Here is a 22,218-nt window from a genome sequence, read left to right as displayed (position 1 = left end):
GAGACATACCAGAAGGAGATGATGGTATTTGATGCGGTCCACCACAAACTCGGTACTGGAAACTATGCCAGATGCAAAAAGTGTGTGATGCTACACTGCCGATAATGTCCTGGCGCCAACTCAGTGGCTGCGGAGCTCGTGGCTGTAGAGGCTGTGGAGCACGTGTACAGCTGTACACATGCCTGATTGGGACTAGCGGGTTCGAGTCGTCTTTGTTAGCGACCGCGCTTTGAGCAACGACATCTCCGGCGTCCCCAGCAGGTCCAGCACCCAAACGCGGACGACAGAGCCCGCGCAGATAGTGCCTACCCGGTGCGGGACCTTGGTAGCCTTGGTGCACGATGACTAGTCCATCTCGACGGTGTCCCGCAACACATTATGATGGTGCCTCGTATGTTCCAGCGTCTCGAGGGTGGCGGGATTGCGGGCCTAGTCGATCATCAGCAGGACGAGGAGCGAATGATACACTGGGCCCCCAGAGTCTGACAACCTAGAGTCCACCACCATTCGATGGGCTCTGGCTGTGCTCAGAGGGCTGGCCTCCCGGAGCACCGCAGCTGAGGTCTCGAGTGACTCAAGCACAGCCGAAGAGAGAGGCTAGGCTCAGCATGTTCCACCTAATTCCATGTTCCCTCCAACTGCTCCGTCGGATCAGAAATTGCCTTTTGTGCTTTGCTTTTGCTGGTGCGCAACTGTTGACCGATGACCTGGTCATAACCTACCAGCTCATCCAAAGCCTCACCGTGAAGCCTGAACTGCAACCCGTTCCAGTCCCGGGCAGATATCCAAACCACTTCGCCCATAATACGATCCAACGGGGCACCACCATCCTTTCGCCATCTATCACTCCTGCGGTGGTATTGGTACGCTTCTGGTTCTGAAACCTCTTTTCGGCGTACCTTGGCGCCCAACAAGTGAAGCACGGCCTTGAACTTATGCTTGAGCGCTTCGTTGCTGCGCTGTAGCCTGGCACAGCGGCCAGCGGGCATTCTGCGTCTTTTCTTCCGCTTCGCCGGCTGAAGTGGCGCAAGATCACCGCTTGACACGTCATCCAACACTGTAAGGTCAATAATGTCGGGCATGACCATGATGGCCGGGTGGGTAAAGCTGCTGTCTCTGAGTCGTGGAGAGCAAGGTTGAGCATTAAACAAACTCATAATGTCTCGAGTGACAGGTCTTGAGGGTAGCAGTCGAAGTCCAAGGGGGGGCGCTCGACCGGTGACGTCGGCATCGAGTTATAAGATGACAGTCCCCCCAGGAATCATTTTGGTCTAGGCCTTCGAAACTGTTCGTGCTGCAGTTTGGCCTGAGGGGGAACAAACAATCGCCCATGACAGGAGTTGGGTTGGAATCGAACGTGTCTACCCAACTACCGAGGCTCGTAGCAAATATTTCGTTAACTCTGGGACGGTGCTAGATTCGGTTGCCGTTGGCAAAGTTCGCTTGAGAGGTCGTGGTCCAAGAGAGCAGAGTCATTCGGAGCCAGCCCCTTGAAACTGTGAGTGCTGGAGGAGTCCGGCGCGAGGGTAATGGAAAGATTGCCCATGGCAGAAGCCGGATCTTGGTGCGGTTGATAGTACACTGCGATGGAGAGTACGGATATCGTCTCCAGAAAGGCTAGAGGGGGAAATTTAGGGAGGAAAAAGAGGAAAATAATGGAAAGAAGGGGGGCGGATGGCGACAACCCCTTATGTAGCCGTAGTCTGCCACGCCTCGCCGCTCTGGCAACGACGTCCTCTTGGTATACGGGACTTGGCTCTGGACGATGGAGAGCGTGTGAGCGTGTCTCGTGTTCCGGAAGCTCTCCTTTTCGTCCGTGGCGTTCGCATCCCCTGTTCCTCTACCCTGTTCATCTTCTGGCGGCTGAGTGATTAGGGCCGTGGCGAGGTTTCGCTCCTGTCACACCTCTTGTCGAATGTTCCGCCACTCTACAACACCAGATGAGCAAAGTAGTCGTAGTTCGGTTGCACCTCCGGCAGACGTCCTTCTGCTAATGCGATAAGGACGGGGTTCTGCATGGCGAGCTTGGCGTACGGCGCGATTGGTCCGCGCGGCGGCGACGTTTCTGACAGTAAGCAGCCATGTCCGAACGGGCACGCGAACGGCATAAGCGGGCGAGGACTAGCAGGGGGGCACGAACAGGGCCATTCGGTTCACATGACCGCATCAGCCACTTTCGTCGGTCGGGTCTTGCGACGGTGGAGGGTCCGACGGAACTCGCACTTACGCCTCATGTCAGATTTTCGGTGAAGGGAAGTGTGACACATGCTTGGCGTGACCTGCCGGCGCTCTGCATCAGTCACATCTTTAGTCACGTATCTTGACGAGTCCGAGAGGGGTGGAAACAACCACCAACGACGAATGAGCGCTTCCGGTGCAGTCGTGTCTGTTGTCGCTGGGATAACTAATCGCTGCACTATTATTACACATATAATCCGGTCCACGGCGTTGGGCCAATATTGGTTTGAATGAGGGTGTGTACCCCACGCAGGATTCGTCGTCGGGACCAATCACGTTTGCTGAATAAATCTGCAACCCCTTTCCAGGCTGCTGGGACGACGGAGAAGACCAGACTTCAAGAGGCGACCATTTACGCCCGGTGAGGCCTTTTGCAACGCCAAACCAACACCACATGCACGTACGTCCTTGTTGGGCACGGCAGAAATACGCCAATGGTGATACCGAGATGCATGGACTGCAGCCTCGAATCAGGGCATGTGCGTTTGGGGGTCAACATGGTTTCGCCGAGGTGTGGTGAATCAATTCAGATTAGGAAGGACGATTGATTGCGAAAAGAATGCCAAGGTTGCGGAGTGGAAAAGCAGAAGGGTCGTTTGAAGAGAACCGAGGCTCATTTGAATCAGGCTACAGAAGCTATCAATGTACCCAGGCCTAGGCTCGTGATCAGGACATCATGTCCTGTGCAGCCCTGCCACGACAGACCCGACCAATAACTAGCGCAGGCACATGGACCGCAAGTCCTGGATGGTCTGGAGGTCCGTCTTGACCCGCGGGGGCAGCTTCTCGCGCTCGCCGCTGTTCTTCATCTTGCCGCGGAAGGCGCTGGCGGCGTCGCGGAAGGGCTGGCGCGAGACGCCGCCCATGAGGAGGCCGAACATGGTGGAGAGGGCGCTGTCGGGGTCGTCGACGGCCTCCCAGACGGTGACGCCGATGTTGGCGAGCTCGCCGGCCATCTCGATGATGGCGCGCAGGGCGGTGCCGCCGACGGCCGCCGCCGCCTCGCCAGCCACGGGGATCAGCATGAACATGCCCGTGATGAAGTTGCTGATGAACTCCTTGCGCTCCGCCTCCTCGATCTTGTCCGCCTGCTGCACGATGCTGCGCATGTTGGCCACCGCCTCGGCCATGCTCAGCGCCGGCACCGCCATCGAGTCCACCAGGTCCGAGTGGCCCGTGTGGCCCATCTCGTAGGCCGCGAAGCGCTGCGCCGACCGCGCCCGCGCCACCAGCCCCGCCGAGTTGTCGTACGCCTTGCTGACGACATCCTTGGGGTTGGGCACCTGGAAGTCGTCCTTCAGCTGCGGGTAGCCGTGCCAATATTTGCTAGTCCTCTTGATGCAGTCGTTGACGTCTTCGCCGGCGTATTGGCAGCCGTTGCTGAGCTTGACCATGTGGTCGCCGAACGTCAGCCAGTCGCGCGAGATGCCGAACTTGTCCGAGATCTCGCTGTAGAAGCGGTCGGCATTGGTCAGCTCGTAGCTGATCTCGGGCGGCGTTTCCTTGTAGATGTCGTACGGGTCCGGGGTATCCGTCGGGCAGTCGACGGCGACGGCGTAGTAGCCGCTCTTTTTGCAGTCCACGCTGGTATCGCAGGTAGTGCAGGCGCCCCAGGGGCCGTTACAGCTGCTGCAGCAGACCTTGTACTGCCTTTCGGTGCACTTGAAGTTGCCCGAGCTCTGCGCGCCGCGCATGTAGGCGTCGATGGAGGCCGGCGCCTGCTGCTTCGTGGACCGCTCGAAGACCTTGAAATGGTCGTCGTAGTGGTTCGCCACGACGTCGTTATAGTCATTAAGCGCCCCGTCCAGCACCGCTATCTGCACGTCGGCCAGGTACGTGTCGAAGCAGTGGCTCGGGATGCTGTCTTTCGCGTCCGAGACCTGCTCCAGGGTGCGGTACACGCCGCTACACGGAGCCAAGTGGTGGTCCACAATGTACTCTGGAATCTCTTCAAGATCCTCTGGGAATAGCCCATCGTCGGTGATGGGTAGTCGGCCTCTGTGTGACGGGGAAGAGAAAAGGGGGGTCAGTCTGATGCACAGTCGGGCACGCCACGTCAGGAACTCCACTACTCTCCGTCAGATGCCATCAAGTAGGCGTTGATGATAGAAGTGAACGGGTGTCCGACTTCATTGGTGTTGTCCTTGGCGAGAACGGGTTGGGCGTCTTGGTAGTTGACCATCTCGACAGTGCCAATGGTATAAAGGTTGTAGATCCAGATGTTTCCGCTGTCTTTGATACGGACCACTCGCTGCTGGCAGTCCTGTTGATCGACACAGGGCTGGGTATATGCCTGGAACCAGTTGTACAGACCAGCTCCGAAGATGTGGACGTCGGTGGAGCCGATCACCATGAGCCCCCAAGCCGTTGAGCAAAAGGGGTTGGAAGCGGGGCATTCCTTGAAATCAGGGTCCCGGGAAGAGCCCGACGGCGTCGGTGAAAGGGCCCGGTGAAATCGGGTTCGGGAAAAAGTACGGAGACTCGGTCTGGATCATGCCCATGAAGACGTTCTTCGCCCCATGCAGTAAGTACTGGTAGAAGAGGGTGTGCTCGCTCGCGGTGCCATACAGCCACACGGGCCCCTCGCGACTTTCGATCAGAATCCCTGTCGGCAGTTGGTCAGTCAACTAACTCCGGATTGCCCGCGATAGGAGCCACACTTACCGCGGGCGACGTAGATATCGATCTGCGTCTGCGCTGGTCCACTGTCGAAGTCGTGGTCGGCGACCCAAGCCCACACGTTCTCGAGGTAAGCAGAGGAAGATTCGGTCAGGTGCAGCATCATGGACCCGGCAACGCAGTTCGGATTCACGCTGCCGGTCAGCTTGGGGCAGTCCGCCGCGGTCAAGTGCGAGCCCTTGGCGCCTCCGATGCGGAAGTGGGTATCTATTGCGTGGTGTTCAGTCAGCCTAAACGTCTCGGGAGTGAGCCTGACAAAAGGCCAGGTGCAGACCAAAGGAAACATACCCCACATGGCGGCCGAGCCCTGTAGTTCTTGGGCCATATTCCACTCCATGAGGATGACACCAGCAGTAGGACCCTCGACTGTAAGCATGAGATCTTGGATCTCGACTGAACCGGTCTCGCTCCACTCGCCGACCTGTACCATGACCTTGGGGTTGTGCAGATCGGAGAAGTACTGCATTTCTAGAGTTAGCAGGATATCACGGCATCTGTGTCTGGCTGCTTGGTACTCACTGATCCTTTCGCTACCAGTTGAGCCCAACACTCGCCAACAACCACCGACCCTTTGGGTATCTAGGAAGAAGTCAGCTAACTCGCAGGTTCCCAAGAGCAAGGTGTGTTTCTGGAATACCTTGATTGTGCGGGTGATGATGTAGCTACCGAATGGGATATAGAGTGGCCGGCCCAAAGCCGCAGCAAGGCTGAACATCAGACCGAGGGAGAAAGTGTCATCGGTAGATCCATCGCCTAAGGCAGGGTTTGCGATTGTCAGCAGAGATTCTGAAGAGAGTAAGCTTGGCGGCAGGGCACCTACCCTTTGCGGCAAGGCGAGCGTTCATGAAGTGGTTGGCGTCGAGGTCCTCGTACTGAGGCTTCTCGCGCTCATAGTAGCCCTTCTCGCCCATCAGCTCCTTGACGGTGGGGGGGCAGCGGACCGGGTACCGGCCTGGTACCGGCCCTCCGAGGTGTTTTTGTCGTATATCTTGCCCAGAATCCAGGATTCGATCGTGGTCGTCCCGCCTTCCAGCGCGGCGCCGGCCGACGTGTGCTGCACCGTGGTGCCGACGTTCTGGACGCGCAGGTTGTCGATGGTGATGGTGGTTTTGGCGGACGAGGTGCCGCCGTTGGGCGTCGTGATGTAGATACCGGTTGGCATGTTGTAGAAGACGGAGTCGAGGACCACCAGCGAGCCCCCGACCTCACCGCCGCCCATCTTGATGCCGTACTCGCTTGTGGACATGAGGAGGGATTTCCATGTCCAGCCCCAGTCCCAGAGCATATCGATCTGGACAAGATCTCGCGTCAGCAAATCAGATATACCGAGCATGAGAGAAGTACCTACACCTGTGCGACACTCCAGGAAAACCAAGTTCCTGGTCGTGAACTGCTGGTTGCCACCTAATACACCTTGTTAGTCCACATCCGAGGCGCTAGCGTGGAACATTGCTCACATCGCATGCCGATGGCGCCATTGAAAAAGTCAAGATCAGACATCCATCCGCCGCTTCCGTTTTCCGCAACTGAGTGGCCTTCTTGTTAGCAATGAGGAAGCTAAAATGGCGTACAGGGCATGTGATAAGAAAGCAACTAACAAACTCCAATGTGGTCCTTTCCCTTGTCTGGCGATTGGAAGAAGGCGACATTTTGTATGCTCGTTGCTTGTGCCACCTGCCAGTGTACTCCGGCAATATCCGTCATTTCGGCATCCTGGACGTCCACAATGAAGTTGCGCAGCTGTCTGAGGAAGTTGTTCTGGCTGACTGTCAACAGCGAGAAACAATCACTCCAGTAAGAAGTGACTTACCTGGTTAATGAACCACTGCTCCTCGCCGCCGTTTCCGCCTGTGTATTCGTCGACGGAGACGACGCCCAGGCCGGTGAAGGACTTGGCAGCCTTAAGGACAGGCCGCGTGTTGACCTGATCACGAGGTCAGTGCCACGTGCGGGTGCCAGAAACGGGACATATATAACTCACGTTGCCGATCATTTGCGTGTTGTAGTGGCTCTTGAGAGGGGAGCTGACGAGGTAGGTTCCGTCTGGAAAGTAGACGATGGCAGGCTTGACAGTAGAAGCGCCACAGTTCTTGCCACAACGGTTCTGGTCTCCCAGGGCCTTGTTGATAGCCTCCGTATCGTCTGTCTTGCCGTCGCCCTGTCCGATCCCGAGTCAGTGTCGGAAAGGCAACAACAGATATCGAGCTGGGTGTCCACGTACCTTGGCACCGTAGTCTTTGACGTTGCGAAATACCTTGTAGTCATCGTTCTCGGAGCCGCCGTATGGCACTCTCCCAAGGTGTTCGATTTCCTCCATCCACCATGACTGCTTTGATCTCTTGGTCAAGTTGCTAGGGCTTTCCATCGGAGAACCGCGCAATTGGCTTCGCAGCTGCGCCATTTCTGGCGTCAGCGTCGGGTAGGTGACCGGCTCCGCGTTGGCATAATCAGCCTCTGCTACGAGGGCTGCGGCCATGGCCACCGTCTCGTTGACCTGGAAGGTGGCGAGGTCGGCCTTGCGAGCCCGGAGGGGTTCTCATGGTGGTCGTAGTAGGTGTTCAGCCGCGGGTTCTGGAAGCGCTCGCGGTTGCGGAGGCTGGCTTCCTTCTGAGCCCGGCGGACGATGGCCCGGGCTTCCTCCAGTGTCGCATTCGCACTCAATGTCGAGTTGGCGAAGCGACCTCGGTGAGAGGGCACATGAGGAGCCAGACGGGGCGATGCATCAGCTGCCCGGTTCCTCTTGGCCTTCGAAAGGTCAGGGGGGTTGAGCAGAGCGTTTTTGACAGTATTGGCTGAGGCAGCCAGACTATCGAGCTCGGGCAAACCGAGCTCTGGGTTGTCTTTCTTCCAGTTTTCAAGAAAACCATCGACGAAGGCAGCGACGTTCACAGGACCTGAGACGCCCATTAGCTTATGCATCTGGAAATGCCCTGAGGGATGAAAACTCACTCGATGTATCAGATAAAGTATTATTAGGCTTCGAGTTGAAAACACTGCCAGCGCTTGCTAAAGGAGGGATTGCGAGCAGGCAAGTGCAGAAAGAGGGAAGCAACATGGTGAAAAGAGTGGGCAGCGCCCCAGAAGCGAGCGCGGTGAGATACCAACACAAACGAAAAGTCGGCAATGAGTGAGCGACGACCTGATTTCGAGGAGCCCAGGAGATGGCGAGGCTTTGCAATAGTATACTTAAGTAGCTTCTGGCCACTGGCCGTCGCTCTAGGTATCACACCACAATTAGGCATCTCAGAGGGTACCTAAGTACTTACACGTACTTAGCCGGCGTTGTAGACATTTGGCCGACCGCTTGTTGAATGGTGGTGCTTACAGTGATATTCATTAATCGCGATACCAGATTGACAAGGAATGTGCAGGGGCAGGGGCCACGAAGACCCTCTTGGGCGCCTAGATGTTGGTCTCGCCAAGGCCATAGTCCTGCCTTGGAGCCGCTGCGTGCAGGGTCCAGTGGTTGTTCAAATCGAAATAGAACCGAGATGGCCGTTTAATTTGGACAGCCAGCCCGCACGGTTATCTGGCTGTCCCAAAACAGCTGCTTACCCGTGCAGCGGGCCCGCCCAAACCATGAATTTATTACCGACCAAGACTGTCCATTCTCAACCGCTGGCACTCATCCTCCTCACATTGTTTTTTTCCTTGCTCGTCTGTCCACCCATCTCGTTCGATGCAATTTGGCTGTGCCGCATCTGCCTAAGCTCAAGTCCTCCAACATGTCCACTTTTCACCCCTTCCCCCGGCTGCCCTTGGAGCTGCGCCAGAGCATCTGGGCCATGGCTCTAACACCCCGGGCGGTTGTGGTTGGAGATAGTTGGACGGGTCAGAAGCGGGGCCCACCACCGCCTCTCCTGGAGGCTTGTCGCGAGGCGCGCTCGTTTCTCCTGGCGCATGGCTACTACATCAAGGCCTTCGTGGATCCCAAGTCGGGCCAATACCAGTATGTGAACTTTACGGTGGATACCGTTCACCTCTACCAATACGACCTGGACAAATATCCGCGCGAGGCGCCTCAGATCCAGTGGCTGGCCGTCGGCGGCCGGGATTCGGAGTCCTTCACCCGCAATCACTCCCTGCATCTGAGAACGATGTCCGCCCTCAAGCTGGTCACCATCATCCACCAGGAGTCAGGCCCCGGCGACAACGAGTGGTGGAGCGGCTGGGACACCCTGATGGAGACCTACTATTTTCGAGATGACCCTAAGCCCTTCGATGTCCGGATCCTCGGTCCTCCCGACGTGGAGGTCCCGGAGATCACTCGGCACAACTATCTGCACGTGGAGCGCGAACAACGCAGGAAACTCTGGGCTGAGCACCCTGACTTGTACGAATCGGATCATGAGGTATCGGATACAGACGATGAACTGGACACGCCTGGTCGGTTTCGGTTGGGATGGCGCCATGTGAGGGGATGCAAATGTCCGTCCCGTCAACCCGGCGCTATGACCGCTGCGGAGTCGGTTCTGGGGCCCGGAGATACGAGAGATCTAGCTCTTAATGGACCAGGACCAAGCCATTAACCCCATGAACTATGGCGCAACTTACCATTTGCTGACTCCCAACCCCAGCTGCTCACCATGTATTACCGGGGTACTATTTTCTTTCGCTTAATATCCCTGTCTGACATGGTCACATCTCCCCACCGTCACATCACGTAAGGCGGCATGGGATAACTACCAACACGACCAGGGGTTGATGAGATTTCGCGGCGGGCCGTTTCCGGATTGGTCTTCCGCCGTCGTCGCAGATTAGATACAGCATCCAGCCCATCCAGCGCCTCCGTATATCCAGGAGGGCCAGGACTGTAGTCTTATGAGAATACTATTGTCTATACATATCGAGGACAGCCAGCCTCCTCGTCGTCCAAGCTACTTGAGATTTCCTTTCAATACACACACTCGTTTCCTCCAAGTCACTCATTCCTGCCGACGCCTACACATTCATTACTTTTCCCTGCCATCATGAGACTATCCCTCTCCCTCCTCGTAGCTTTTACGATAGCCGGTGTTGCCGGTAGAGGCGTCCGGGTTGCGTACGAGAAGGTGTTCCTGTTCTACGCCTATGGGATCGACCAGCTCAACCCCGAGGACCAGCGCGTCATCGGAATCAAGTGCGCCGAGGTGATAGACGATGAAAAGGGCGGCTGCAAGGACCCCAAGTCGGAGGATCCCAAGAAGGAGCCGCCACCCAAGTATATCCCGTGCGTCGGGACCGACAGAATATACGACCCCGTGAAGAAGGATATGGTAGAGACCAAGCGCCTCTGCAACCTCAGGGAGTTCATGTCCCACATTGACAAGTCCAAGTGGTTCACGCAGTTGCCCGTTCCCGGCGGCAAGGGCGCGCAGAATAACCCTACGCCGCCTGTAGACGAGACGGCCAAGCGGATCAACGACCTCAAAATGGACCAGAACAGATACCCAGCGTGGCGGGTGATAAAGGACGGGACCGAGTTTAACAAGATGATCGAGGACGTCGCCGATGTCGTCACCAGGACCAAGAAAAGCCTGAGCGCAGCCGACTACGAGGCCAACAAGGCCCGCTTCGAGGGCGTCACAAAGGCCCTCGACCAGGTCAGTCGGACCCGCTACGTCGACCACTCCTACTACTTGATTGAGCGCCTCAAGCGCGACATCCCGGAAATCGACATCAAGTCCGAGAAGACAGGGTTCAAGCAGTATGTGAAGGCCGGGGACGTCGAACGCCAGGTGGACAGCTACGAATTCATGCGCCAGGAGACCATTGACGCGAACAAGGACAAAATCGACGACTTTGAGGGCAAGATGCAAAGGGTGTACGACGATTTCTACGCTAACGACAAGCATGCCAAAGAACACATCGTCGTCATGCAGAGCTTCGAGATGGCCAATAACAAAATCAAGGATGCTTCCTGTGGCACCTGAGCCACGGCGGTGGCACGGCTGGGATATGTACTGTGGCTGGCCTTTTTTCTTTTTTTTTTTTCAACTACGAAAGCCTTTGAATCGAAATGTTTCACTATAGTATAATACATAGGCGAGGGGATTGGGGCCTATTCCAACACAGAACTGTATATATCAGATGTAAAGTTGATTGAAGTCTTTTGCATACCGCCTGAACGTACACAATTACGAAGTCCTTTGCCTTGGAATTTGACAAACCTACACTTCGGTTTACCCTCAATTCGTGGTTCTCCAATAGTCTCAAACGTTGCATAGTTGAAAGAAATTTGATTCGCTTCCGGTAATGTTGAATGCTCCTCCACCGTCTCCGCTCTGACGGGGCACTTCACATGTGAACTGAAAAGGCACTCCTCCAACGGATAGCCGGCATAACCATCGCATGCGCCTGCCGGATTTGGAGCTCGCCTATATCATAATGCGGCAAAGCACACCGACCTGCATGACAAAGAAAGATGTAGCTGTCAGGGGCATGGTCTGGTGTCCGGCGTGGAGCGTCCCTTTGCGGCATGGATTTCCGAGACCTCACGTGCGGCAACCCTGTACCGCGCGGTGTGCCTGGATGATGCTCCAAAGGGCTGCTGTCAGAGATCTTCCGACTGCTATCAAAGATCCTCCGGCTGTTATCAAAGATCCTCCGAGGTGCCACCCGGCCGGATCCTTGCCCCAATCTGGCCTGTTCGCCGGGTGGGGCGGTTCGGGCCGGGGCCTAGGGCGTGGAGATGCAAAACCCAAGACTCGGATAGTTGCATATGGACCCTGACAATCACATAGTACCCGCGCCCCAGATGTCTACCGACCCGCGCACTAGCGATCAAGCTCATTTAAGCTTATGGCCAAGTTAGGCGACATCGCTTAAGTGCAGTCTAGCGCGGCGTCTTGGCAACCACCTGGAGGCTGCACGTGGTACACCTTCTCTAGGCTTCACTCAGCATCCCGGCGATACGCGGTGGAGACTTTCTCTCTATTTCGCCGGCAAGCCGAGAGAAACCGACTGTTCTGCTATCGCGAGCTTTGTGGGCTCTATGGCCGGGTGCGCTTCACCTTCCCTTTCCGCCCACCATGCGATCTAGACCGCAGAGTTGGATACCATTGACATCGCCGCTTTTAGGAACTATTCGGAGTTTTGGAGCCGCACCGTTTTGCATGTGCCATTGAATTACACCAAATTTGAGTAAAGAGAAAAACGGGGCGGTCCGAATGGGAGGCTCGGTATCTTTAGGCAAATATCGTGACTTCTCTCGCAGAGCCTTATCTACTTCGCCCTGGCCAGGCACCGGGCTATTTCGCCCCTCGCGCTTACCGCCCACCTCACCACCACACTCACTTTGCTCTGTCCCTTGCCTATTTTTCCGATTCGCAAGTCGTCGAACATGAGGGCCTATTCGATCTCACTGTCGGCCGTCGCGCTCGCGGCGTTGCCCCAACAGGCTCTCGCCTCTATGGCCCATCAGCGCCACCTGCTCAGCAAGCGCGATACGATCCCGCGCGGGCTGTACAACCCCAACACGATCAAGACATGCTCCTACTGGTACGACAACTACGAGGGTCTCACCTGCCACGAGGTGCGCGACTGGATGTGGGCCATCAGCCCAGCCGACTTCTCGCGCTGGAACCCGACCGTTACCGAGGACTGCGGCAACTGGCAGGAGCTGTCATACTGCGTGCGCGTCAAGAGCGAGGAGGAGCCCCCTCGTCGAGCAGCAGCTCGCCTACTGTTAAGCCTACCCCCACCAGCACCACGACGCCGGCCAAGCCGACGCTGCTGGGATGGAACTCGCTCGGCTGCTACGTCGACAGCAATACCCTGAGCACCCGTTCGACCAAGGCTGGCGGCGACGGCCTTACCGTGGACAAGTGTAAGGAGGCTTGCTTTGACGACGACTTCGAATTCGCCGGCGTCAAGGCCGGCACCGAGTGCTGGTGCGGCACGTACGTCAACAACGACTGGACCAACGACCAGCAGGATTGCAACATTCCCTGCGCCGGTAACCAGTCCCAGATCTGTGGCGGGTCAGACGTCTTCAACATCTTCGGTGCCCAGCTCGACTGGAACCTGCCTCCCCCATCCACCACCAGGACCACCTCGAACCATCCGCCTTCCGCTACGGCAACTGCCACTTCCACGACCACCCAGCGGCCTGGCTCCACCGCCACCGCCGTGCCCACCTGGCAAGCCGTCGGCTGCTACAGGGACCTCTGGCCGGCAGCCAAGCGCACGCTGGCGGAGCTGGCCGAGACCAACGACCAGACGCTGACGCCGGGGCGGTGCCAGAGCACGTGCCGCGACCGGGGCTACAGCTACGCGGGGGTGGAGAACGGGCGGGAGTGCTGGTGCGGCGACGCGATCCAGGACGACGACAAGAACGCGCCGGCGGCCGAGGAGGCGTGCAGCACGCGCTGCACGGGCGACAGCGATCAGGCCTGCGGCGGCCCCGCCCTCGTCTACCTGTACCGCTGGACCGCCGAGACGGCCCCGACCTGGGTCTACCTCGGCTGCTACGGCGAGGAGGTCGGCCGCATCCTGCCCCACGAGCTGCCCGTCCCCGGCGGCCAGGACCGCAACAACACCCGCGCCGGCTGCATCGAGGACTGCGGCCGCGCCGGCTACGTCTACGCCGGGCTCGAGAACGGGCGCGAGTGCTGGTGCGACAACGAGATCCGGCAGAATGGGCAGCTCGCCTCGGACGGCGCTTCTGCATGGTTAGTGACAGCCTTTTCTGATTTCGTTTGACTTTCTTGTTTCTTTCCTTTCCTGTTCGGTCCCATATCAACGTCCACCCTCTATCACCTGTCCGCCCCCACCCCCTTTTTACTTCTTCTCTCCAAAACTTGAAGAGGTTCATAAGCTAACTTTTTCGTAACGTCTCAGCAATACGCCCTGCACTGGGAAAAAAGATGAGACCTGCGGTGGCGTGTCCCGACTCGATGTGTTCTTCCAGGCCTCGGGCTTATGACTCGGTGAGGAGGAAGCAACGGAGATGACGAAAGCGGCGTCGGCAAGGTGCTCAAGCCATGCTGGCAGACTTTCCTGGCTTCGTTTGGCATCCCAACTTTGCTATTTCTGCTGCTTTAATTGGGGTTTTGGTTCTATTGTACTACGCATAGACGCCATCGCATGTTGTAATCCATCAAATTTACTTCACAAAATAATTTTAGCGATCAGCTCATTTCGCTGTAGTTATCAGAGACCCATTATGTGGAAGGAACATCGCTTGGTCAGGAATGGTTATATTTTGTGCTCCATATGGAAGTGACTGTCATGAACATAGCGCTGACGTAAAATATCGCAGTTACCGGATGCCAAAAGGCGAGATTATATGGGAATGTCGAACTGTAGGTGTAGGAGTAGGTATATTGCTAGGAGAACTAAGCTCTAGATACAGGAGGGAGCAGTCCATCCATATATACACACTGCATCGGTGTATTGTGTGTGGGTCGATAGTTCGGTACTCCAACAGATAACATAGAAACCCTGATACCCTTTTCCTGTCTGTCCTTCAAAATAAGCAGACGTCTGGTAAAGTCCCACATAACACCCTCGGGTCCCCTTGGTATTGTCTGAAGCGTTTCACAACACCGCTCCACCCTGAGGCTCCGGATCCTCATCCTCTGAATCAACTGTTGGGTCAACTTTGACGCGCAGGCTGTGATCAGTATCTTCCTGAACAGCAGCATCGTCTGTTGTGGCTGGGTCACTAGTAGCAGGAGATGCCAATGGCATGTGATCTCTGTCTGCCTCCAGAGTTGTGTCAGTAGCACTAATCTGCTGAGCCGAATGCGCGCTGTTGCTACTGATGCTTCGGATGGAGTCGGAAGAGTCCGAGTCGGCAACCTCTTCAGTTGTCCGTGGGGCTCCTATATCATGGTCAGATACAGAGAAGGCCCGCCAGGCGTATTTTAACCGACAACTTACCTATGTTGAGGCTCTCCATCCGCTCTTCAAGAGGCCTGTCTGAGAGGACCGAAGGAGTTATGCCAGTCGTCGAGTCGGGATGATAGCCTATGTTGATCACTTTCTTTTTAATCTGGTTAAGGGCCTCCTTTTTGATCGATTCGATTATTTTGTTTAGTATTTGCAGCTGGTGTCTATATTTTATATTATCGTGCCGACCGTCTGGATTATCCGGGACTCGTGGGGGCCCCCAATTCGGCTAAATCTTCTAGTGGGATCGAGGCTCCTCGGGATCGGCCGGGTGGGCTTTAAAATAAAGAGAGTAGCAGTAACAGGCAGGCTTACTATAAGCGATTAACCGGTTATTAAAAATAAATCGTAAATTATTCTCGTAGAAATGCTCTAGGATTTATATTTCGTAATGGATATAAGGGCGGAAGTCCTTTTACTTATAGCTTTTAATAATATACTCGCCGATTTAAAGCCTTTAGTCCAGGAACTCTAGTCCCTCTTAGTACCTCTTTAATTTAGGGTTATCTTAGTAAACCATCCTCTTTAAGATGCTCGACGGGGTAGTGAGGCCGTCGGCCTTAGGCCGTGGGACGCTGGCGACGGGGCTGACGGTCTAGATGGAAGAGACTCCGGCGTCAAAGATGTTTTGGTGCCTCGCCGCGTCTTCGACGATTACCTTTAGCGCCTTCACGTGGTTAGCAACGCGCCCGAGAAAGTGTCTCAGCGCGACGTACGCCTTCACACCGTTATATTTAAATAATTTAAAGATTTAATTATTAATTTATTAAAAAAAAAAATTAAGTAATCTTTTAAAACGTTATATATTTTTTAAATTTAAGGTATAATTTAATTTTTATATTTTAATTAATAAAAAAAGAAATAAAATTCTTTTTTTTATAAAGTATTAAGGGTTAAAAGTATATTAATTTTTATTTTTATTATTTTTAAAAATAGTTTATATTTAATTAATTAATTAAATAAAAAATACGAATTTATAGTTTTTAATATAATTTTATGTTTTTATTTTATTAATTTTAATTTATAAATTTAATACGAACGGTTAAATTATTTAAATAAAGAGATTTTATAAGAAATAATAAAAATATTTAATGATATAAAACTATTTAAATTATATTATATATATTTTAAATATATTAAGAAAAGAATAAAAGAGCGTTTATATTAAGGATTATTAAAATATAAAATATATAATTTTGAATTTTTTTATATTAATTTCGTTAATATATTAAAAAATATTATAAAGTATAATAAATTTATATAATAAACTGCTTAAGGGTGAAAACAATCACACTAACGTACACCAAGGGTTTAAGGTGAATTTAGTTAATTTTAACTAATAAAATTCGAAGCTAGGTGAGTATACGTGTATTTAATATAAATTAAGGGTACACTAGGTGGATTAGGTGTGCGAAAATAAAGCTATTTAAGGGTATCGTTAACTTCTTTATTACCCCTATTACGTAATCCGGGCCGCGGTTCCTTTTCCGCTATTTATTACGTAATTCGTGCGACTTAATTACCGTATACTAGCTGTTTTAAAGTATCCTGTTTTACGCGTTTAGTTACCGAAATAATTATTTAATTAATCTTTTCGTTATATAAAATATCCGCCCGTAATTAAGACCGTAATACTATATATATATTAATAATAACGATATTTAAGCTATTACGTAACGAATTAAAAAGCTTTTTAACGGCTAAAAATAAGCGCTCGCACTTAGTAAACATAACAGGGATAATAAATATATTTAGCGTTATTTATAAAAATTTAAAATACTTTAATCGTTATATAAATTAATAAATTTATATTTTATATTTACTTTATTATATAAATATAGTAGCGGATTAATTTATAATAGTTTTAATTTTAATTTACGAAAAGGTTACTTTTTTATTATTATATTAACTAGGTTATAATAAAATCGGCATGTTTATACCCCGGCTATTTCGGCCGGTAGAACTATTAACGATACTTACGATACTAATAACAGCTATAATAGAAATAACGAGCTTAAAATAGCGAGCCCTTTTATTCTAGATAAAGACTAACAGGTTAAGTGGCGCCGATAATTAAACTCGTATATATTGCGGTTCGATGCGTGGATCTAGAAGTGTAAAAGATGGCCTAGTATTACTAAGAAACTATTACAGGGTGAGGTAGTAAAGTCACAGCTTTGGGCAGTTATAATATGGCCCTAGAAAGTTTAATATATGCTGAGTAGTCTATATCACCGGATGAAGTATCTATGGTTATTAAATGGGCTAGTGGCAATGGTTGACGACCGTAGAAATCGATTATATCTAGTAATTACCCGTTCAGGAAATTAGAGTAAATTAAAAGTCTCTAGGTATTAATTACGGCAGCTTAAGTCTTTCTTACGAAAACTTATCGTTTCTTTATTATGTTTCTTTGCTATCGCTATTTAATATTTTTTCCTATGTATTAAATTTTTAAAAAATTGAGTATTATTATAAGGCCCTCGAAGATTATAATTTAGTTATTTATCGGATTTTTAAAATATATAAAGCTTAAAGGCTATATTTAAAAGGCTAATTTTATTTATAATAAATAAAAATATTTTAATAATCGGTAATTTAAGTAGCTTAGGCAGTTTTATTACGAGCTTAAGCAGCTCCGTCACGGTTAGGTAGCTCCGTTACGAGCTTAAGTAATTCCCTCGTAAGCTTAGGCAGCTTAGCTATAGGCTTAGTTATTATATCTAGATATAAAACCCGATCTCGTATTAATTAATTATTAAGGATATAGAATAACCTTAAAAAGTATATCCTCCCCTACGTATTATTTTAATATAGCGGTTCGATTCGCCGTGAGTTTAAAATTATTTAATAAACTACTTCTTATATATCTAAGGTCAAAAACAGGCCTCTAAGGCTGTTTCTATTTCTAAGCGATAATAATTACTCCCGGAGCCGGTTTCGTGGCCTCGCACTATTACATCTATTAAAGAAAAAAGAGGTGGACGTATGCTGCTGCCATAAACCACTCGAGCTCGTTCGCCTATACAGTACTGTATCCGCCTGTATATATCTCGACATCGGATGGACTGGTTCTAGTTTTATAGCTTTAAAGCATATAAATTAACTACTGCGATAGTAGGGCCAGACATAGGTCGGTCTATAAGAGCAGATACGTCTCCTGTATAGGTTTAGCTTTACTGCCTCCAAAGTACGCTAATATACATACAGTACAGTAAAATCCAGGTTCAGCGTCCGCCTGTCTGATGTCAAAAATAAGAACCCGAAGTACTGTGGGGCGCCGATGGTTCCGTCTTTCAGGACGTGCCGAAGGACTGGGAGCATGAGTGCGGCATCTTTCCATTTCAAAGAAACATGCGTTTTGCCTTTGGGGATGGTGATTTGATGGATGTCGTTCCAGGAGTTGATGTTCTCCACCACGCCATCAGCCAGTGCCATCACTAGCAAGAATGTGATCTCATTATAGAGGAGAGTTGTGTCTCCTTCTCCAGATATGCCAAATCTTCTCCTGTTAGCGTTCCACTTGTGCTTGTTTGTTTTAGTCCGGATGAGACTTACACAACATTCTCAGGGTCCCGGTTGTTTTTGACCCATCGTTGGTCAAGCCGGTAGGCTGGCTTAATTTCTCCGTTATCAAATCGCATAATGTCCACATGAATATCCTAAAGGCGGAATCAGAACCGAAGCCACAAAAGAGCCATAGAAGAATCCTGGTATGCATACTGACCCGCTAACAAAGCCCGCCTGTGAAAAATGCGCCAAGTCGGGCTCCTGACCAACAGTACGTCGGGATGATGTACGCAATTTGAATCCGGGTTCTTTCATGCATGTATTTGAGGTCGGGGCGAGTTAACAAGCCTCTCATGACCCGATCAAGTTCTTTCTTTGTGAAATTGAACTTCTGAACGTGAACGTTCTCGATCAACCGTTCTTCTTCGCAGACGACTATCCTAAGCCACTGTAGGATGTTAGCGCCCACGAGCCATAGCTCTATCTGATATGCCTTACCGTGTAAACTTCGGATCTGTCTTCTTGAGGAACTACCACCGTGGTATGCCTTGTGAAGCCGGCAAAAAACCATTCTGCCACAATCTTCATGGTGTCGAGCGTGGGAAGCCCGTTCTTGGTGATTCGGCCTTGGCTTTGGTGAATGTAAAATCGGAGGAAATCTTTAAGCTCCGCAAGAGGTGGGAACTCGCATTGTTCTCCCAAAAACGTGGCACGAACAAAAGCTTCTGAGTGTCCTTGAGTGGTCTGATCAACCTTCATCCGCCATCTATCTAAATGTAAGCCTGTGAGGTAGACGGATGCAAAGTGGGCGCATGACCTACGTAATGTAATTGCTCAGCACACGGTCTTGATTGCTATGGACAGCTAGCTTGTATTTATTCAGACCTCTTATCGAGTCTGTAACGATATGCTGAAAGGGTTGGTAGCCGCTTTGGACAGCCCTAGCAATTGCGTCGGGCTTCTGACCTTGATTGAGGGGAGACATGTCCAAATATCGGACGGGGACGATGATTGTGATGGCAGACAAGAAAAGAACGTTGTCAGAGAGGTAGGTAGGTAATTCACAAGAAAAGAAATAATGGAACGAAAGACGGAGCTACGAAATATGGCCCTATTTAAATATTCGGGCAGTCTCGGGGGCAGCCTATTTGACCCTTGCACAAACGAGAATTCTGGCTCTCCCCAGGCTGCTTTCTTGCCTCACCCGGATCACCCTGGACCTCACCCCGCTCACCCTCGAGCTCACCCTTAAAGCAGCGTCTCCGGGTGAGCCGAGAGAGAGCTTTTCATGTAGGATCCGTGTAATGTGCTGCCATTCGGAATACAGTGCTCACGTCAGTTGCTGTTCTCCATTGAGCATTCCGGCGGACAGTGCGAACCAAGAGGACATATATATTGTGTGCCCGTCCGCTTCTCGCACTTTAACCCAACGCGTAGCATCTGCCACTATTCATCATTCTTTCGCTCTAACGACTCAGTGACACTATATACATTTCTCTTCTCTTTCCATTTTACTAGCCTTCCCAAGGCTAAACAATATTGTCAGACACTCCGGCAAGACTGCAAATCCAACAAATTCAACTCGTGGGCTACAATGAGTGATTCGGGGCAGTCTCCGACCGCAAGCGAGAGTGGCCTTGAACCAGCGTCCCCGCCCGCATCATAGAGTACTTGCAAATATATTTGGAGTTTGTCGTTTCGCTATGTGTAAAATCCGAACCAAATTGAGTGATGATCAAATGGATAGATGGCGGGGTAGCCAATGAAGAGCTCAATGTATTGATTCGAGGTCAGTCGCAGCAGTTGTAGTCGTCGCAGCTAGACGTACATACCTATACTCGTCTGCAACAAGGATCCTAGACAAGGGTTTGCTTATATCTCTAGTTGGAAGGATGTGCAGCGGGGATTGAGCATTTCTATGTACATTCCTTGTACATAGCTTGTAGGCGGATTAGCTGCGTTGCGGGGACGTCAACGTGGGCGGAAAATAGGGCTTCGCTAATCAGCATCTGTGGAATAGTTGAGCTACCCCGCTACCCCGCTACCCCGCTACCCCGCTACCTCCACTCCTTAACACCACTGTAGATACGCGTACGCGGGTGGGATGAGCCTGAGCATAGTACAGCGACATGTTGGACGATACACAGCTCCCAATTCTATCCCGCTTCACCTTTCCTCTTCGCTTTTGGAGCATTACTCTGAGGACTACGGATACAGTACCATTTAACGGAACAACTACCACCAGGTATGCCAACCATATTATCCCTCTTCCATCAACTTGGCAATATTCTGATGCACTCGCCAACCATCAACAGGATGCAGCGTCCGATCAACCCGCCTGAGGCCATCTTGTACGACGGCGCCTTCCCGCATTGCTCCTTCTTTCACCTCCGGAGCACCATGCCCTGCAGCACACCTGGTTGCCAGAAGCCATGCGCCGGTACAGTGGAGCTTTCCGTTGGCAACTGTAATGAGGAGGCTGTCTAGGAAGCACTCTACATGCTTGCCGATTGGGGAAACGACCTCACTTCTATCATGAAGACTGTTTCGCCCGGCTCGAATACCCAAGACCCCAATCACCTGTCCCGAACCATGAACGCTGCCTGGGGTGCCGAGAGATACTCCCATGGCGGCCAAGTCCGTGCAGACGGTGTGCTGAATATCGAGTCCACCAAGTCCCGCTTCCTAGCCAGCGCCCTGGATTTCCGGAACAGCGTGTGGAGGCTGGGCAACGACCCCAAGTACAGCACACCGACCCAAACACTCAGTGCCGTGCAGACCGATCTGTTACTGGGGCTCTCGGAGCAGAACCGTACCATGGGACGAATCCACAAGACACTACAGCACAGCGGGTTGCACGGCGTGCTCCGCGAGATCAAGATCGGCAGCTCGTCGTGGTGGGTGCCCGGCCAGGGAGGTCCAGACAACTACAAGGCCTGGGTTGGCGAAGATTATAAGGTGGAAGTTGAATTGAGTGTTCGAGCAATGGACTGGCTGGTCAAGGAGTGGAATACAATGAGGGACGCGGACATGGCCATCGCCATGTACTTGCAGACAAGCGCCGTCGAAATGCACGCGCAGTGTGTCTGGTGTCTGCTTGAGGAGGATGAAGAGGCAAAGCGCGCAGCTGGGGCAGAGCCGAAGTAAAGGCACCAGGGAGGACCAGCAGAGAGACGGAAACTAAGATAAGAAGATGGAATGCATTCATCTCTCATGGTATTTTGCTTTGGCGGAATGCTTATCTCGCTGTCCACGATGTGTGTTCCAAGTACGACTATAGTATCTGCAATGCCGCCTGCTTACTTGACCACGATGCGAAATAGGAGGTAGAGAAGATTAGCAATCTTTATTAAGCAATCAATTCATTATTATATCTTCAGTGCACATTTTGCGTCGAATACACAAAACATCCATAACTAGAGAATCCTCCTAGCAAACAGAGAATCAGGCCGCGGTAGCATATTCCACAGCAATAGTGGTCAAATCGCGCTGCAAATGTATCATCCAGAGCAAACGAATCTTCCACGTGTGCGACTTGCCTGCCGACAGCCTATTCAGGACACACTCAACCAGATTTCTCGTACATGGACCAGTCGACGCCCTCTCCCATCTGCCGGCGGTTGGCATTCTTGTGCACCAGGTACTGCTCCGCCAAGTACCGCTTGTCCTGCAGGGCTTCGATGTTCGTCTGGCGCGTCTGGCCGTAGCGGTGCACCCGGGCCGGAGCCTGTTCCTTGTCGGCGCTGCGGTTCGGCTCTTCTACCATAGTGAGCTAGTTGGCCGCCTGCAGGTTGAGGCCGGCTGAGGAAATATCGAATGTCGACAGGAAGGACCTTGGGGCAATCCCGGGAGTCCAGCCTCTGCACCATGGCGTTCCGGGAGTGGCCTTCGGCACCGCGCGAGCCGAGGAGCGGGACC

General features: G+C 52.0%; 10 protein-coding genes across 10 annotated transcripts; 4 read left to right on the top strand and 6 right to left on the bottom strand.

Moving 5' to 3' along the window:
- Positions 1-617: 617 nt before the first annotated feature.
- On the bottom strand, positions 618-1,088 carry PG994_006950 (uncharacterized protein; the record flags this gene model as incomplete). Its single annotated transcript, XM_066858359.1, has 1 exon — positions 618-1,088. The coding sequence occupies one exon, from the start codon at positions 1,086-1,088 to the stop codon at positions 618-620; it is 471 nt and encodes a 156-aa protein (XP_066717628.1).
- An 840-nt stretch (positions 1,089-1,928) lies between these two features.
- On the bottom strand, positions 1,929-2,108 carry PG994_006949 (uncharacterized protein; the record flags this gene model as incomplete). Its single annotated transcript, XM_066858358.1, has 1 exon — positions 1,929-2,108. The coding sequence occupies one exon, from the start codon at positions 2,106-2,108 to the stop codon at positions 1,929-1,931; it is 180 nt and encodes a 59-aa protein (XP_066717627.1).
- Positions 2,109-2,954: 846 nt separating this feature from the next.
- On the bottom strand, positions 2,955-7,972 carry PG994_006948 (glycoside hydrolase family 55 protein; the record flags this gene model as incomplete). The annotated part of the gene is made up of 16 exons (XM_066858357.1): positions 2,955-4,236; positions 4,311-4,724; positions 4,771-4,843; positions 4,903-5,124; positions 5,206-5,377; positions 5,437-5,496; positions 5,555-5,670; positions 5,738-5,992; positions 6,070-6,321; positions 6,375-6,443; positions 6,516-6,675; positions 6,728-6,841; positions 6,899-7,075; positions 7,139-7,452; positions 7,575-7,811; positions 7,867-7,972. The coding sequence occupies 16 exons, from the start codon at positions 7,970-7,972 to the stop codon at positions 2,955-2,957; spliced, it is 4,023 nt and encodes a 1,340-aa protein (XP_066717626.1).
- Positions 7,973-8,642: 670 nt separating this feature from the next.
- PG994_006947 (uncharacterized protein) lies at positions 8,643-9,446 on the top strand (the record flags this gene model as incomplete). The annotated part of the gene is made up of 1 exon (XM_066858356.1): positions 8,643-9,446. The coding sequence occupies one exon, from the start codon at positions 8,643-8,645 to the stop codon at positions 9,444-9,446; it is 804 nt and encodes a 267-aa protein (XP_066717625.1).
- Positions 9,447-9,887: 441 nt separating this feature from the next.
- On the top strand, positions 9,888-10,829 carry PG994_006946 (uncharacterized protein; the record flags this gene model as incomplete). The annotated part of the gene is made up of 1 exon (XM_066858355.1): positions 9,888-10,829. The coding sequence occupies one exon, from the start codon at positions 9,888-9,890 to the stop codon at positions 10,827-10,829; it is 942 nt and encodes a 313-aa protein (XP_066717624.1).
- Positions 10,830-12,238: 1,409 nt separating this feature from the next.
- PG994_006945 (uncharacterized protein) lies at positions 12,239-13,599 on the top strand (the record flags this gene model as incomplete). The annotated part of the gene is made up of 2 exons (XM_066858354.1): positions 12,239-12,529; positions 12,589-13,599. The coding sequence occupies 2 exons, from the start codon at positions 12,239-12,241 to the stop codon at positions 13,597-13,599; spliced, it is 1,302 nt and encodes a 433-aa protein (XP_066717623.1).
- Positions 13,600-14,436: 837 nt separating this feature from the next.
- PG994_006944 (uncharacterized protein) lies at positions 14,437-14,800 on the bottom strand (the record flags this gene model as incomplete). The annotated part of the gene is made up of 2 exons (XM_066858353.1): positions 14,437-14,723; positions 14,782-14,800. 2 exons carry the CDS (start codon positions 14,798-14,800, stop codon positions 14,437-14,439), a joined length of 306 nt encoding a protein of 101 aa, XP_066717622.1.
- A 3,720-nt stretch (positions 14,801-18,520) lies between these two features.
- Positions 18,521-19,285, bottom strand: PG994_006943 (uncharacterized protein; the record flags this gene model as incomplete). Its single annotated transcript, XM_066858352.1, has 3 exons — positions 18,521-18,748; positions 18,799-19,066; positions 19,122-19,285. 3 exons carry the CDS (start codon positions 19,283-19,285, stop codon positions 18,521-18,523), a joined length of 660 nt encoding a protein of 219 aa, XP_066717621.1.
- A 1,550-nt stretch (positions 19,286-20,835) lies between these two features.
- Positions 20,836-21,447, top strand: PG994_006942 (uncharacterized protein; the record flags this gene model as incomplete). The annotated part of the gene is made up of 1 exon (XM_066858351.1): positions 20,836-21,447. The coding sequence occupies one exon, from the start codon at positions 20,836-20,838 to the stop codon at positions 21,445-21,447; it is 612 nt and encodes a 203-aa protein (XP_066717620.1).
- A 418-nt stretch (positions 21,448-21,865) lies between these two features.
- PG994_006941 (uncharacterized protein) lies at positions 21,866-22,066 on the bottom strand (the record flags this gene model as incomplete). Its single annotated transcript, XM_066858350.1, has 1 exon — positions 21,866-22,066. The coding sequence occupies one exon, from the start codon at positions 22,064-22,066 to the stop codon at positions 21,866-21,868; it is 201 nt and encodes a 66-aa protein (XP_066717619.1).
- Positions 22,067-22,218: the final 152 nt, after the last annotated feature.

Source organism: Apiospora phragmitis, assembly GCF_038363925.1.
Source record: "Apiospora phragmitis strain CBS 135458 chromosome Unknown utg000006l:1.0-5683423.0:1.0-5690449.0, whole genome shotgun sequence".
NCBI classification, from domain to species: domain Eukaryota; kingdom Fungi; phylum Ascomycota; class Sordariomycetes; order Amphisphaeriales; family Apiosporaceae; genus Apiospora; species Apiospora phragmitis.
This window is presented reverse-complemented; position numbering and strand designations above follow the sequence as displayed.